This window comes from Lactuca sativa, chromosome 7 (genome assembly GCF_002870075.4).
Source record: "Lactuca sativa cultivar Salinas chromosome 7, Lsat_Salinas_v11, whole genome shotgun sequence".
Lineage (NCBI taxonomy): Eukaryota > Viridiplantae > Streptophyta > Magnoliopsida > Asterales > Asteraceae > Lactuca > Lactuca sativa.
In genome coordinates, this window is record NC_056629.2 from 60,667,368 (window position 1) to 60,683,743 (window position 16,376).

General features: G+C 37.0%; 1 protein-coding gene across 1 annotated transcript; it reads right to left on the minus strand.

Moving 5' to 3' along the window:
• Nucleotides 1–744: 744 nt before the first annotated feature.
• LOC111883859 (uncharacterized) lies at nucleotides 745–4,817 on the minus strand. The gene is made up of 2 exons (XM_023880190.3): nucleotides 4,792–4,817; nucleotides 745–1,771 (listed from the first exon to the last, which is right to left on the minus strand). The coding sequence occupies exons 1-2, from the start codon at nucleotides 4,815–4,817 to the stop codon at nucleotides 1,294–1,296; spliced, it is 504 nt and encodes a 167-aa protein (XP_023735958.2). The 3' UTR covers nucleotides 745–1,293.
• Nucleotides 4,818–16,376: the final 11,559 nt, after the last annotated feature.

The following is a 16,376-nucleotide window of genomic DNA, read 5'->3' on the forward strand; positions in this document are numbered from 1 at the left end:
AAGGTTCTTCTCCGATCTAAACCTCCTTCCAAATTTTAGTATTCCTGCCATCTCCACCTCGTTTACGCAAAGAATTATAAGTTTCACGTCATTATCATTTTATAAGTTGGTTTGCCATGCATGGCCCGTGAGTTATATACTTATATAACTATATTCTCTTCGGAATAGTATATAACTATGGTTTACTAATTAAATAAAGGGAAAATGACTTAACAGTCCAACGAAGTTTCAAAACCATTCAAAAAACCTCAATCATGTTTTGTCAGTTCAAAAAAACTCAACGAACTTAACATTTTGTCTAAAAAATCCAACAAAGTTCCAAACCGTTCAGAAAATTCCAATTTTGTTTTGTTTAAGTTCGTTGGGTTTTTTTTGAACAGTCAAAACATGATTGGGGTTTTTTAAACGTTTTGGAAACTTCGTTGGTCTAACAAGTCATTTTATCGATACGGTAATAAGCCACGTCATCTGATTCTCTTATTTGACTTTCAGGAAAGTGTAACTTAGTTGGGCTTTTTAGACAAAATGTTAAGTTTGTTGGGTTTTTTTGAACAGACAAAACATGATTGGGGTTTTTTGAACGATTTGGAAACTTCGTTGGGTTTTTAAGTCATTTTTCCTTAAATAAATTAATGAAGAAAAAAACAAAAACACCCTAATATAAACTAGCAGCTAAGATTTTCAAAGAATCTTAAGAAGTGGGCAAGTGGCATGCAAAAAGGGTGTCATATTCTTTCTTGATCGAAAGGATTCTTCTTCTTATCTAAAGACAATTACATACATAAATAAACGCCCAAAGGAAAACCATAAAGTTAAATCATGATTATCCTTCATGAAAACGAACATAACAACCCTCTAAATGAACTAACATATAGTTATATACCATAAATTCTCCTGAACGGGAAATTATAGAAGTATAAGGGCTAAAATGCAACTTTGTGTGATGTCGAGTTTTTACTTGTAACCTTGACTTTGCTTTGAAGCTAGGTTGAACTTATCACACCAAAGAGTACCCCACATTATTTTCCTATATTGACATCAATCACCCTCTATCCATAAGATAAGAAGAATCGTGAAACGTACATTGTAAGTTAGTCAAACCAAGCAACACGACGCAAATAAAAAACTCATAAGCGTTGTACAAATGAATTTGAAACAAAAGAAAAAAGTTACGGTTTTTAATCCGATTACCTTCTAAACAGACAGTAGGTTGCAGAAATCTATTGGGTGTTTTTGTGAAAGAATAAGACACGAATGATCTAAACTCGAACATGCATTATTCTTGCCTTTGAATCAAGATCGACTTGGTAAACTAAGGACCTCTGAGTATATATCCATCATAAATTTATCGACCATTTCACGATAAGTAGGACATGATAACCTAGAATAGTAATGAAGAACTTCTTGAATATCATGAATATGATCCACATTATTTCCATCTAATAGTTCCAGTTCTTTCAACCTTCTTGTCACCATATACCTCTTTTCCTCTCCTTTAAGTGTTGTGTCTTCGTGTTTATGTTGCTTCCTTCTATTAACTTCATGTTGATTGATCAACATAGATGATTTCTTGTGCTTCAAGTTGTCTGTATTATTTTCGTATGCAACTGCCATAATACGGTCTGCAGCCTCCCATTGATCGACGAATTCAGAGTACATATTTGTCGGGCTGAAACCGACATTGTATGATGGGGTTTTAGGAAGCTTTTGGTAACCTTCGGAGAAGTAGGACTTGAATGTTTCAATGCTTCTTTTGAACAGCCTTTTGGTCCTTTGAAACATTGCCAAATTTGTGCGTTTTTTTTCTTTAACAATGAATGAAAATTGGAGGACGTGTTAGGGTAAAAAAGTGGTAAAACTATAAAGAATGAATGGGAGTAATGAAGATGAATGGGGTTTATGTAGAAGTTAAGAAGTGGTTATGAAGATAAGAGATGACGACGGAAGACCTAACTATTGTTGCTTGGTCCTTTTTGTTTTATCTATTTTTTACAAAATTTTGCCACAATCATTCTATGATGATGCTCCTTTCTTATCAATCTTCTAGATTGATCTTCTGTAATCTGTATCTATGCATAATACCTTTAATATTTTTGTTGATTTTAAGCCCAATAGCTGAAATGTTTAACTACGCCCCCATGAACACATATTTTTATCATACCATTATATCCTCTTCATATTATCGACTAGATTCATGGTAGCCTTTTTCAATTTTGTTGATTTCATTATTATGCCAAGTAGAATCCTATTGTTTCCCCTACAAGGCTTTCCATCGGTGTTTTGTGTTCTTGGTGTTCTTATTTTGCTTCTTGCTTTCTAATCATTTATAACATAGAAAATTATCAAAATTGGCATAATATATGTATCGTTTCCCCTACTCGTAGCCCCTTTGGCTGCTTTCCTTCCTTCTCAAAGGTTGCGAACTCAACCTAGTTCCGCACTACTTCTACTCATGAATACTTGGAGGGTTCTCCCCCACTTCGATTCAGCTAACTCCTTACAGTTCACTTGCTTGGAAAGGATTCCCAATCCTTCTTTCCATCTAAAGAGTCAATCTGCTGACAACCAACGCTTACCACCGCTAGAGCTCCAAAACTAACCAATACCAAATCTGAACTACTCTTGCAGACAAACAAAATGCCTCTCGAGCCCTACTCACACTTGCTACAATGACTGCATCCTAAGAACCTACTCTAAAGGGAAACATCTTTGAACTACTGCTCTCGCATTCATGGTATGCATATGGCATATAACTAAATCATAAGCAGGAAACATAATATTCTGAAATGCACTTTACTAACATCGATGCAGTACCATAACAATAAAATCACAAACAGAAGCTGAATTGAAATACATACCAGCGATCTATTGTGGCTCGATCTTGACTTCCTGCGGAACCATGGGCTTTGGAACTTGAACTCCCTCTCTCTGCCGAAGTGTCTGTGATGAAACCTGAACTGATTTAACCACTACACGGGAGAAACTTGCCCTGATATGTCTGGGCTGATGACAACGATGGCACAACTCTACCTCCAATGTGCATTCCCGGGGATTGTGACCCATCCACCCAAACCTGCCGCACTTAGATCTGACGTGAACATTCTCATGTATCCCTTCATCCCTTGCACACCCTCCACGACCACTCTGGTATCTTGAGTCAGCTATGGCAGTGTGTAACTGCTCCACTAGTTGATCCTAACTAGAAATCAACTTCCTCTTCCCTAACTGCACATCTAACCCAATCTCTTGCTCCCGAGTTACTCTGACTACCCCATAAACCGTCTGAACTGTTGCTGTCTGACCCTGAAACCTAGCGTTTACCCTGCCAGTAACACGCTTAATAATGTTGGGTAAATCCTCGCGTATGGCTCACAAAACCTCCATAACGATCCAATCTTATAGTGGACTCTCCTGGAGACAAGGTGTGTAACCCACCTCTAATCCTTGATGAAAAGAGCTAATAACGGGATCCTCCCTTCCGAGCAATCCCAGACATCCATACACATTGGACCCCAGAGGAGCCCCTAACTGCCCAATAACGATCTCGGCCCGAAAGGCCTCGAGGCGGCTATCCAAAAGCTCCAAAATCCCCTCCTTAACCATACCAAAGATCACAGGAGTCTGGTCCAGAATACTGCGCGTAATCTCAGTTGATAAAAACTCTCCCATCTGCTCCCCGAGCTGCTCGGCTCCTAAACCCGAACCTGATCCCTCCTTGGCACCTGAAGTACCCACTGGTCTACCTTGTAGCGTCACCATACCACATGAGTCATAACATAACTATCATCAAAATACTCCTCACTGCTGAGGAATCTCACATTTACTACCAGTTTCCTGGTTTTATCTTAGTCCTTCTTGAATCGAATACGGATCCTCTACTTTGAGTAATACGGGCCCATACTACCTTCCACAAATATTCATACTTTCATCAATAATTTCCTCGACTCCACCAAGTCCCTTTTACTACCACTAACATTGTTGCCAACACTACTCTCATCCTAGGCTTGCCCTAGGGTAACCTCCAACCCGCACCCAGTCCTCAACTACTTAAGGTATCTTCATAATGCCAATTAGCCACCACCTAAATACCATCACATGTGACGAGGCTCAGATAATCCTTCAAGTAAAGGACTCGTCCCTACAATGGTTAGACTCAAACGAGAGCTGTGCAATAGGGCCAAATCCAGCACTCTGAGATTATTCAACCCTGATCACATGTGACTTGACGTATTCAGCTAATGGCTAACTCCCATCACTCAGAGTCCCACAAATGTGACATCCCTAAAATCTCGGCCAGAAAAGACCAATTTTCATTTATGCTTTTAAAATAATTTCAGAGTAAATCCTTTTGATTTGAAAGAGTTGCGGAAATTGTTCCCAAAAACAAAGTATGATAAAATAATATTTACCAAAGCATTTCATCAAGAAATGTATTTTCATTATATAATCAAAACTCGGGATGTCATGTTCCGATACAGACCATAAAGCATAAACGATAACATTACAAGTCGTTCACTAAATATATACATATACAGACTTGTAAACAAAACAACTTGATGATTCATCCATCTTATGCCCTTGCGCCACTTCCTGTAATACAAATAAAACTGAGTGGGTCAGGCTTGGGAGCTTGGTGAGCATATAGGGTTTTCAACCCACAATAAGTAATTAACTTTATTTTCATTAACCAACAATAATCCAATTACCCATTCCCGTTATTCTCACTTTATGTCTCTAAAACAACTAACACAAGGGACCTAGTCTAAGAATATTTCATCGGGGCGACAACACATGCTTCGGGGGTTCCTCAGCAACATAAGTCAAATAAGGCAACCATGAGGGGGATGGAGTACAGCGAATGAACACCCAAGTTCATTAACACTTACAGGTGGCGAACCTGCTACCGTTCCACAAGACTGTCTAGAAAAGTCTGTGGTCGTCATCTAAACTCTGCTAGATGACTGAATTAGCAACAACATCGAGGCCTCTCATCTGTTTATCACACAACTATATACCCATGTTCTACCCGACATATTAGTAGATAAAAATATATATTTTTATACATAGTTTAAAACCTGTATAGCATTCTCATTCAATACATATTCCAAACAACAGATGAGACACATACACATAACACGTATTTCATAGAGAATAAATCATCTCTATGAGATAGAAGGAAGTGAATATACATTCACACATATAACAACAAAATATACACATAACACGTATTTTGTATAAAATACTTCATAATTATGCGTTAGAAGAAAGTAACCACACACTCACTTGATCAGAAGATGATCGGACAGCACTACGGCTTATAGAAGTAGTATTCTTCGACAGATCTAGAAGATCTTCACAAAACCCAGACTCCTCGCGGGCAGAGCTTCGGCTCAGGAATTGCACTTCTCGAGATCTTCGAGGCTTCGGGACTTGCTTCGGAGCTCGGGAATGATACCGGGGCTTCGGGATAATTCTTGCACGAAAAACGATGCAAAAACGTGAGAGAAAGGGAAGAAATGAGCAAAAGAATCGACTGCCCTCGACATCCTTTTATAGGGGGCTGGAAACCCAATTACGCTGGGCGTAATATGAAATTACGTTGGGCGTAATGAGGATAGGATCGCTGACTCCCCCTGGATAATATCGGTTATTTTATATTTAAATTAAATATTGAAAATATCTAATAAACTTCAAAAATTCATATTTTCCTCATACGAACTCCGTTTTCGACGTTCTTTATATCCCCGCGTAGGTGAGACTATGCTCTACAACTTTCGTTTAGACAACATCGGCTAATTTTGACTTTATTTTTATTATTTATTTTTAGTAGGACGGGACAGGAAAGCTCTGTTATAAATTCATAACTTCTTCATCCGACGTCCGTTTTCGCCTATCTTTTCATCGTTTCACTAAAATTAACGAGATCTTCAATTCTCATTTAGATTGTTTCGGCTAAAAACCGTTCGATCTCAAATCGAGTATTCGGGCTGCATACTGCTAAGTCGAAACTTCGAAAAATCATAACTTCCTCATACGAAGTCAGATTTGGGCGTTCTTTTTATGCACGCTCTCGGTTTAATGAACGCTATGACTTTCGTTTAGATCACTAAGGCTAAATATCGCTCTAACGTAAATTTCACTTTTTACGTCATTTTGCGTTGCCGGTTCTGTTGCGAAACTTCGACAGGTCATAACTTCTTTGTTATAACTCGGATTTTGGCATTCTTTATAGCTTCGGAATCCTTGTTTCGACCACTACATCTTCATGCAAAGATATAGGGCTTATCCCACACTTCAAATTTGACGCTTATTTTATTCTTAATTTATTAAATCATAATAATTAAGAAAATAAACACATAATTCACATAATACTCAAATATTTCATCATTAATACTCCAAAAAGAGTTACAAGGGTTAACCTAGACTATTACATCAATGATAATGCCTACCCTAGAAACGCGGGCGTTACAACAAAGCACAAAGCAAGTAGCATTCAGAAAAAAGGAAAATCTAACCACATAATCCAATCATAGTGTTCTATTCCCTACTCAGGAATATGTACTAACATGCAACTCATAAAGCTCATACACATAACATGCACATAAGGCATCCTCCTAGATCCTTAGTCCTAATCTAGCATGCAGTTCTCATAAGCATATCATATCTAAATAAACATGTATGTGTAATTTGGGAGAACTTACTTGAGCTCGGCTGATTGCATGCACCACACCCCTTTTACTTCCTTTTTAAAGTTATTTTCTCTTTTAAAAACTCTTTTCTTTTTCTCAAAGCTTGTTTTTATAAAAATGATTTTCCTTTGAAAAATTTTCATACCAATCCCTTAGTTTGAGTCCATACACACCCAAGAGTGTGCCCGAATCCCTCAAACCAAGGCTCTGATACCAACTTGAAACATCCCAAAAATACGGTCCGAAAATTTCATTTTAAATCATTAGTAAAAGCCATAATTGTCAACCATTTCACTCATAAACAAAAACTGATATATCAAATCAGAGTGTAATCTCAAAACATATTCTTTTTATCAGAGTAAACATCACAGGCTAAAAATTTCTTGGTGTGTGTCATGCAGTCATCCCAAGCTCTTTCCTCCGCTACCGGAAGTACCTGAAACCAAAACTGAAAATAGTAAGCATGAAGCTTAGTGAGTTTCCCAAATCTACCACATACCGCATACTCATAACCACATACACATAACCACATATGGGGCCCCCGCCCGCTGCATCAGGCCTTGCTCGACATTGGGCCCCGCCCGGCATCAGGCCCCGCCTGGCATCGAGCCCTGCTCGGCATACAGATCTGTCTCCCTAAGGAAATATAAATGACAACAAGTTATATCAAGTAGACACCAAGTTGATTAATAACAAGGATTGCATGAAAACACAAGTTAATAAATGTGATCAACTTAAAGTGAAGAGGAACTTTGGGAAATCAGTTAAGATAGAATAGAGATGAATGATCTTTGTATTTCGATGATAATTCTGGAAGTGGGTAATGTTACACGAAGAGAGAAACTTTATTTATAGAGTCCCGAAGAGTTATTTTGGAAATAAAAAAATACTATTCTACTGACTTCAATGACCATGCATTGTTCATTGGACAAAACAAAGTAAACACGCCAAGTCAGTAAAGTAACTTGAAAGTCTTCATTCATCATACATCTCTGTTGTATTTGTTGCGGTTGCGATTCACAAAAGATCTTCTCCAACTTCGGTAGTCAACTTCTTCTACGGTACGTAGCAGCAGCAATCCAGACTGTGGTTCCTTAGCTAAAGAGGGTCACTTTTTGTATCAACACACACACACAAGAAATTTCTATCATACAATCAATCACAGTAAGAGATTATCAATATATGATGTAGTGCGCATAGCCATACAACCCAGCTACATATATTCCATCATCTCAAGTGTTATTACATGTAACAAACCAAAAGCACTCAAGCAACAAAATGAAAAACATATGTTCCAACTACAAAAACAACCCCATAGACCTGTATCCATAATTCGAAAAACAACCACAACTATGCCACCAGCCTCATACCACAAACCATACATTTCAAGGCTCGCCATTCCCATCATGACAACTCGTAAAAGCACCATTACCGCAGCACGATCGACCAACGTACGCAACTGATCAACACTCATCAAAGGAAAACCAAACTCAGACAAATAATTCTTGCAAAACAAAGCAGAAAATGCCGCCTCCATCTTTTGCACACGAGTGGGACAATACAAATGGAGTTCAGTCTCATGCAGACTCATATTGAACTCAACATTCATCATCTCACAATCATATCTCCTGCCAAAATCAACGCAAATGATCTGCAAATAACAGTTTGCCTCAAAAAACGAAGACTCGTCGACAAGTTTGTCGACCAATTTTGCAATCCCATGCGACAATATGCAAGGTACATCCCCATTCACTTTGCTTGGCTGCCTTTCTAGCCCTACTATGCTTGCCTACAAGTCCATATTTCAGAGAGTGGACTCATACAAGTTGCCTTTCAACTTTCGGACAGCATGCCCCGGTCTTCTCTAACTCAAGAGATGTTATTGTTGCTTTTAACGTTGAAACCTCCTTGACAACATCATCATAACTAGCTAGTTTACTTTCCAAGACAACTTTCTCATTTTTCATAATGAATAGCTCACCCCTCACCTTATCTATTTCACTCTGATACACCGTTCCTACATCCGGTATAACCTTCTCCAACTCAACAACTTTCTCCACAATCTCCACATGTTGATCACGAAACAATTGCAAATTATGAGAAACACCACCGAACAACACCAAAATTGGTTAAATAAGATTAGATATCTTCTTGAATTCATCACAAAGACTGCGATTAGATGTAATGCCTCGTTTTCATCGAGCCATGAAATGATCTCTTACCCCAAAACCATGTTTTCCACAAGCTTAATCTTATACATATCATGAACTTGCTCCTTACGACCTTGGTTGACACTGGAACGAGTCACCGGAGAAGCAGAGTTCTTAAAGAAAGATATGGAAACCTTTGACTCCATTAAACTTTGCTCCCGCCTATATTCCTAAGCAGGAACATAAATAGGACCAGCCGGGTGAGAAGCATCAACATCACAAGGCGGGTTGCTCATATTCAATTGTGACACATATAATGAGGGATTGCTAACACCAAGGCTACTAGAAAAGTCATGAAAAGCAATAGGTTCCAAGGAACGAGATCTCTTGATAACCCTAACCTTCTCTTTCCGCTAGGACAACCACTAGAGCATTAGACACAGTAGAATCACTGCCTCTCTTTCGCCGAACCAAGGGTTGTTCACCACTTTCATCCTCACCATCACCATCAGGAATAATCACAAGCTTAATGCCAACAGGGGAAGTATGACCATCGTTTGTGCCATCATAAAAATCATTTACCTTGATCAAACACTCATAACTTTCCTCTTCATCATTATGGGAGTTACTTCCATTGCTCCCACTGTAAGTAAAGTTATCATCAAGAATTGGGAGGTCAAAATCCTTAGAACCAAGATTTCATGCATAAATTTTACCTTCAACAAAGTCAGCCAACAGGAAAGGCAGTCAATTTCTGTCTACATGAGACAAACATAGGGTCAATACACATACAAATAAGAGTCAAAAAGCATCTTGTGAAAACAAACCTTGACCACGAACGAATAAATTCAGGACAACGCCAAGACGCAACCAATATGGACTCATACCAACTTGCCCCCAACACAACCTTAGTATATTTTTTCATCATCACATTGAAACGAGAAATATTATCTATATCCTGGCTAAAATCACTAGTTCTAGCAGGTTTTTGGTCATGAATCGCTCTAGGAAGGTGGAATTCTTTTCGATAAAGAAAGCAAGAAAAGTTCAACCAGATAAATTCATTCTTCCATTTTTTATAGAATCAGGAAGACCCCCAATAAAACTGTGTCCCCTTGACTAAAAATAGTACCATGCCCCATTACTATAGATGTGAAAAAAAGTACTGGAACAAGACATCAATAGGAACAACCAAAGAGGCATGACAGGGGAGTTCAAAACAGATAATTTTCGAAATCGAATTAGGCTTTAGTTAGCAAGTATGAATCTTATATGCCTCAATAACCGAACCAAAAAAACTCCGATGGGGGAATACGCAAGCCTACTTCAAATTAATAAAGATAGAATCCAACTGCTGCTAACAGAGGTTCAAGTGCATATAAGCATATGACCAGTTATGGGTGCATAGGTAAACAAAGAACCATCAACTGGGCCGAATAATAAAGAAAGAAGGACTAACCCATTTAAGCCCAATTATCATAAATTGCCAGTGCTTTATAACAATTAGGATGGGGGTGCTTAATAGGGTTAGGGTGCCAGCCCACACAAGACCAGGCCCACTAAATAACCCAGCTTGTGTACCATCATGATTTTTCACCCATATTTTTTATTTTTAAAACATTTATTTAACAGAATACATTGCATAAGACTTATTATGATTATTTCAAAAAAAACATTACCAATGTTACTTTCGTGTCAAAACAAACCCATCACAATTTAAAGTTCACAAAAACATATAAATGAAACCCCAACATGTCCAAATGGTATCATAACTAAAGATACTAAATTAAACTACCCAATGGTTCCCATCCTCATCAAGGCATCATGTCAAGCTACCTATTCCAATGCACAAAAAACCAACAAACAAAGAACAAGTGTTAGCATAAGCTAAGTGAGTCAATATAGCACAGTGTCAAGAGAACACACATATCATAGATGGATTCACATAAAACATCTACACACAGTCAAAGACTCACTAGCAAGACATACAACATCACACCACATAACAAACACAGGTTTAGCTCAATTTCTTTTAGTTCTTCTTTTAGAGCTTCTTTTATTAGTTACTCTCCTTAACGTCGTTGTAACTAATTATATCTTATCTATTCGCCGCTTAAATATTAATATATAATATTTTGTTTGTCCACTTTACATTAATAATTACTCACCGCTCACCTTTGTTTTAATTATTAAAGTAATACTTCTTAGTTAGGGTCTATTTCTTCACCGCGACCCCCCCCCCCCACCGCAAGGCAAGGCCTCGTTCGCTACTAATGTGACCGGCACGACCCAATCCACTAAGTTAGGTGCGACTCTCACCCGTAATACATACGTATACATGCGTTGTCTTTGAGGATTGGTACGAGCGGTGCCAATTCCATCAAGTTACACCTCCTAATTCCCACATGATTTTTTGTGTCGACTTTCCTCGTAGAGCCAACATCACTCCAGTTCACCCATCTTTAAGTGAACCATGTGTCAGATTTGTCACCTAGAATATGATGGGTTTCAAGCAAAACATCAATCATATGGTGTACATGCAAACCCTAATAGCTTTTGGATCTAGTTTGTCTAATGAACATGCAATTGAATATCCAAATCTATAAACCCTAGATCTATCATATAATAAACTGAATTAGGGTTTAGTAATTACCTTTGATTGTTATATTGTAATAACAATCAATTCCTTGCTTTGATTAGGGATGTCAACGGGGGCAAACGGGACGGGGATTGCATCCCCAGCCCCCGCCCCCGCCCCCGAAATCTCCATCCTTTCCACCCCCGCCCCCGCCCCCGAATTCCCCTTTTGACCCCCGCCCCCGCCCCCGTTCCCCCGCCCCCGATTGATTTTGGGCTAACTTATTTGGGCTAAAATAAGTTCTTGTTTGGGCTAAAAGAAACTATTTTTTGGATAACAAATAGATATTTATAAAATAATTTTACATGTTACAAACAACTTAAAAACATGTTTTTTGTTGAATTTTTGTACGTAAAAATCATTTTGTTGTTTATTATACTTATATAATTAACATATGTCAATTTATATAATTTATTAACGGGGCCCCTACGGGGGTTTCGGGACGGGACTACCAACCCCCACCCCCGCCCCTGAAATTAAAACGAGGGTTAACCTTGCCCCCACCCCCGTCCCTGAATTTTTTCAACAAATGCCCCCATACGAGACGGGGCCCCCGCGGGATCGGGGTCCCACAAGACTTTTTGACATCCCTAGCTTTGATTGGCTTTAGAAAACTTAGTGCCTCAAGTGCTGCACCTCTAATGGAGTCACAAACACCACTAAGCAACTTGGATGAAGAAGAGAAGAGAGGAGGCTGCCCAAAACGTCTAGAAACCCTAAAGGAACTCTTATCCACGTTTTTGGAGCATAAGGGCTCTTTATATACATGTAGGCTATTAGGGTTTACAACTAGGAAACCCTAATCTGGGTGCTTGAGCCCTAAGCAGCCCATGGACTCATTTAACATATCCCTTGGACGATTTCTAATGGGTTTCCCATAAAATTCGTCCAACCTATATATTATTAGGTGATCCATAGCCCAATTATAATTATCTTATAATTACAACTCCAGTCCCCTAAGTTTAATTAATCTCTTTTAGCCACAAAATTAATTATCAATTAATTCTTGACTAATATTAATTAAACAATATGATTTCTCTTTTAATATATTATTCTAATAATATATTAATAAATCATATTTAAACCTTTCTCTCCTTAATTCATCCTACATATTGCTATGGTGAAGGCAACCCAAAAGGACCATGCTCATAATCGGGTCAAGTACATACCAAAATAGTTATGGACTTAGACACTAATCCAACAAAATAACCATCTGATTGGTTTTCATCGTAGAGCCAACATTAACTGACTTTCCTCGTAGAGTCAGCCCTAACCAGCTATCCTCTTTGAGCCGAAACTACTTGGCTATCCTCATAGAGCCAACACCTATAGGCTTTCCTCATAGAGCCAACCTTAGTTGGCTACCTCGAGGAGCCAACACTAATTAGCTTTCCTCATGGAGCCAACACTACCCTTCGCCCCGCTAGTGTATTTCCCTTTTAATTTAATATTAATCAATTAATTAAGGAGTTACACTTTATACTTTCATCAAGTAATCGTGTAAGTTTTATGAATTTACTTTTATTAACACATTACCTCTTTAAGGGTTCATTCCATGAAACATGTAATTTATATAGTATTACATTTTACATCACACACTACTTTCATTCACAACACTTCTACAAAGATAATACAACAGTAGCATGCTTGTCCTAAAACATATAAAACAAATATTTTCAAACAAGAATTAACATGCTCACATCACATAATGTTCATACACATCACTCAATCTAGCATGACCCTAGCTCACATCTCACACCAAACAAAAAGGAGTATAGCATGCAACATCCTAGATACAATTGCACATAAAGTACTTCAACATCATGGCACAATAATCAATCATCAAAATAGGGAACATACATCCTAGATAACTAGGTTCATCCCATTCCATCTAAGATATGGGATACTCCTAACAATGTACTTTTTAAAACCACAAAGTCGACTCACCTTTGCCAAAGATGTGACCAACTCACACTTCAAGTCCTGTAAAGGTTGAAGTATCAACCTTTCCCCCATTACAATACAAATAAAAAAAGGTTATTGGAATTCTACAATTCCAAAGATGACAAATCCATAACCCAAATACATAAATCAACTAACAAGCAAAGTTCCCAGTTTTGGACCCAAAAACTCCACCTGTTTAGAGTTGTTTCAGCACACTTGGGACCTGTAGAATTTCTGTTTTTATTTCATATTCCATAATTTCAGATTTTCATCTTTTCAGAAAGTAATTTTGAAGCTCCAAACTATTTTTATACATTTTTATATGATTTTTACAAAACTGCCTATCAATGCAGCTAAATTCTGACTAGCTGATGAAAAAGACGATTTTCACCTAAGTTGAAGGAAACAATAGGTCCTATAAAAATTCATGGACAAACTAGACTAAAAATTAAAACTTCTAGAATTTACGGATCATTAATCTGACTCCTGGTGATTTTTCTATAATTTTTCCAATATAGGGACAGATTGGTAAATTTTGCTGAATTTTCCAGCTTTGAATTTCAAGGACTTTTTTACCACTTAACCCATTAATCCATCACTAAAAACACCCATAAAGGTAAAAAATAACTTTTTAATAGAAGTAAGATATCAAACAATAGAAATAACAATTCCAATCACAACCCACTCATCAAGATACATAGCATTTGGTGGAAAGCAAGGTAGGTTGCGCAAATAGGAGTTGGGATTTCTTCCACCACCAAGTCTCATGGGAGGACATTGAGAGATTGTTTTGAGGCTTATTAGGTGACTCAAAACATGATTTTATCACAGAAAAATATCCACTTGATTCATGGTGGAAGTTAGCATAAGTTTTAGAAATCAATAAGAAAGATTGTGACTCCCAAACTTTGATCAAAACATGAACTTGGACAAGGAAGTTATTGAAGGTGTTCATTAGAATTTTGAAAAAAATTGAGCAATCATAAACACCCAAAAAAGTGAAATTTCATCATATAAACCTTCAAAGGTTCCTAAGAAGAAGAAGATGAGGTTATAATCATCAATTAAGGAGAGAATTGGCAACCATAATCTTCAATTGACAACGAATTTGACATGTAAACATACAAAGAGATTAGAAGATGATTTTATTTACCAATCCTTGGCCAAAATCACAGCCTCCTTCTTCCTCTAGAACCGATTGAGCGAGGTTTCTCTTCCCCCTCTCCTCCTTCTTTGATCGTCGGTTCCTCCTTCCTTCACAAGTCACATTTTTTTCCTTCTTGACTTGATGTTTGTGTCGCATGTCCTCACACAAGGGAGGGTCGGTCATTTTTTTTTCTTATGTACGCAGGTGAATGGACAGACACAATGAGAAGGATCGATCCTTCTCATTGGGAGTTACACACCTTTTAATTTTTTATTAATTCTTTTAGATATTAAATAATACTATTTTTAGTTAATTTATTCCATTTTAACCTCATAAAGCTAAAATATTTTGCATAAATAGTTCTTCAAGTAATGGAAAAACTAACATTGTTTATGATACCTACCAGCACAAGATACAAGTACACAACTAAATGTCGAGCACTAGAGCAAGAATCACCCTATCACTATACACATCCTATAAAGCATCTCCATAAAACACAGAAAAAGAAAGACCATTTTAATAAAAAGAAGACTCACCATCATAACCTAAAGATTAATGCAAAACCTAGAAGAAGAAGCTAAGAACCGATCTAAACTTCTATTATAAAAACAAGACTTCACTAAGAGGTAAGACCCATGCAACCATCTATTAATTCATATGCATTTAAGGCACCAGATATGACTCCAAACTTAGGCATCGGAGAGCAATACCTGGGATCCACCCTCGGTATGGCTTTCTAACCTATATTTGCCACATACCATGAAACGTGTTACCTAGACTACTCATTGGAAGAAGCTCTAAGAGAGACGACCACAAACATCTGGGTGCCACGTAGCAACAATAGTCATCAGTATCATCATTGTTTCGAATCTATTTTCAATTTTAATCTAATGTTCGACATACACGCTTCAAATCTAATTCTAAATTTAATCTTAATCTAATTATGAAAAGTCCATTATTTTTAATAAATTTGTGTGTACACCAAATTTTATTTTTAATAAACTTGTGTAACACACAGGTCTCATACCTAGTGTGTGTGTGTGTGTGTGTATTCAATCAGACACCCAAACCCGCCATACCACATCGTTTTTGTATCATATATGCATTTTAATAGTCCAAAATTCTTAAAATCCAACTCTTAACTTGATTTACTTCCAATATTTTTGTAAATTTCACCATTGTTTTCCTCTTACATCATATCTTTTTGCCGAACAACTACCAGGGTATATATATTATAGTTGCAAATTAAAATTATGCAAGAAGAAGATAATTATAGAATTTTTAAAAATCTTGGAAATAAATCAAGTTAGGAGTTGAATTTTAAGAACTTTGGATTATTACAAGGCATATATGATACAAAAACATTGTAATATGGTGAGTTTTGGTACCTAAGTTTATATACATTGTATGATATATTCACCTTTTCATATATATATATATATATATATATATATATATATATATATATATATATATATATATATATATATATATATATATATATATATATATATATATATATATATATATATATATATATATATATATATATATATATATATACCTTAAAAGGCATTTAGCCTTAAATGTTGAATTTTAAGAGGTACAAACATTACTATGTTATGTAAAATGACTTCATGTTGTGAAATTTAATCTAGTCAACATGGTGAATCAGTCAAAAATGTTTAAACAACATTCCCCGATTTCTGCCATTTGAATCCCTAAAATCAATTGAATTGGTCAACACCAAGTAAACTTTATATAACATCTCAAATCTCACTATTCACTCATAAGCGCACAACCAGCAT

What these genes read in the sequence shown, in the direction of transcription:
- LOC111883859 (XM_023880190.3), bottom strand. Translation starts at nt 4,817, where the DNA reads ATGTTGCTGAGGAACCCCCGAAGCAT. An exon ending in CTGAGGAACCCCCGAAGCAT is followed by an intron (nt 1,772 to 4,791) that starts GTGTTGTCGCCC and finishes AATGTTTCAAAG; the next exon opens with GACCAAAAGGCTGTTCAAAA.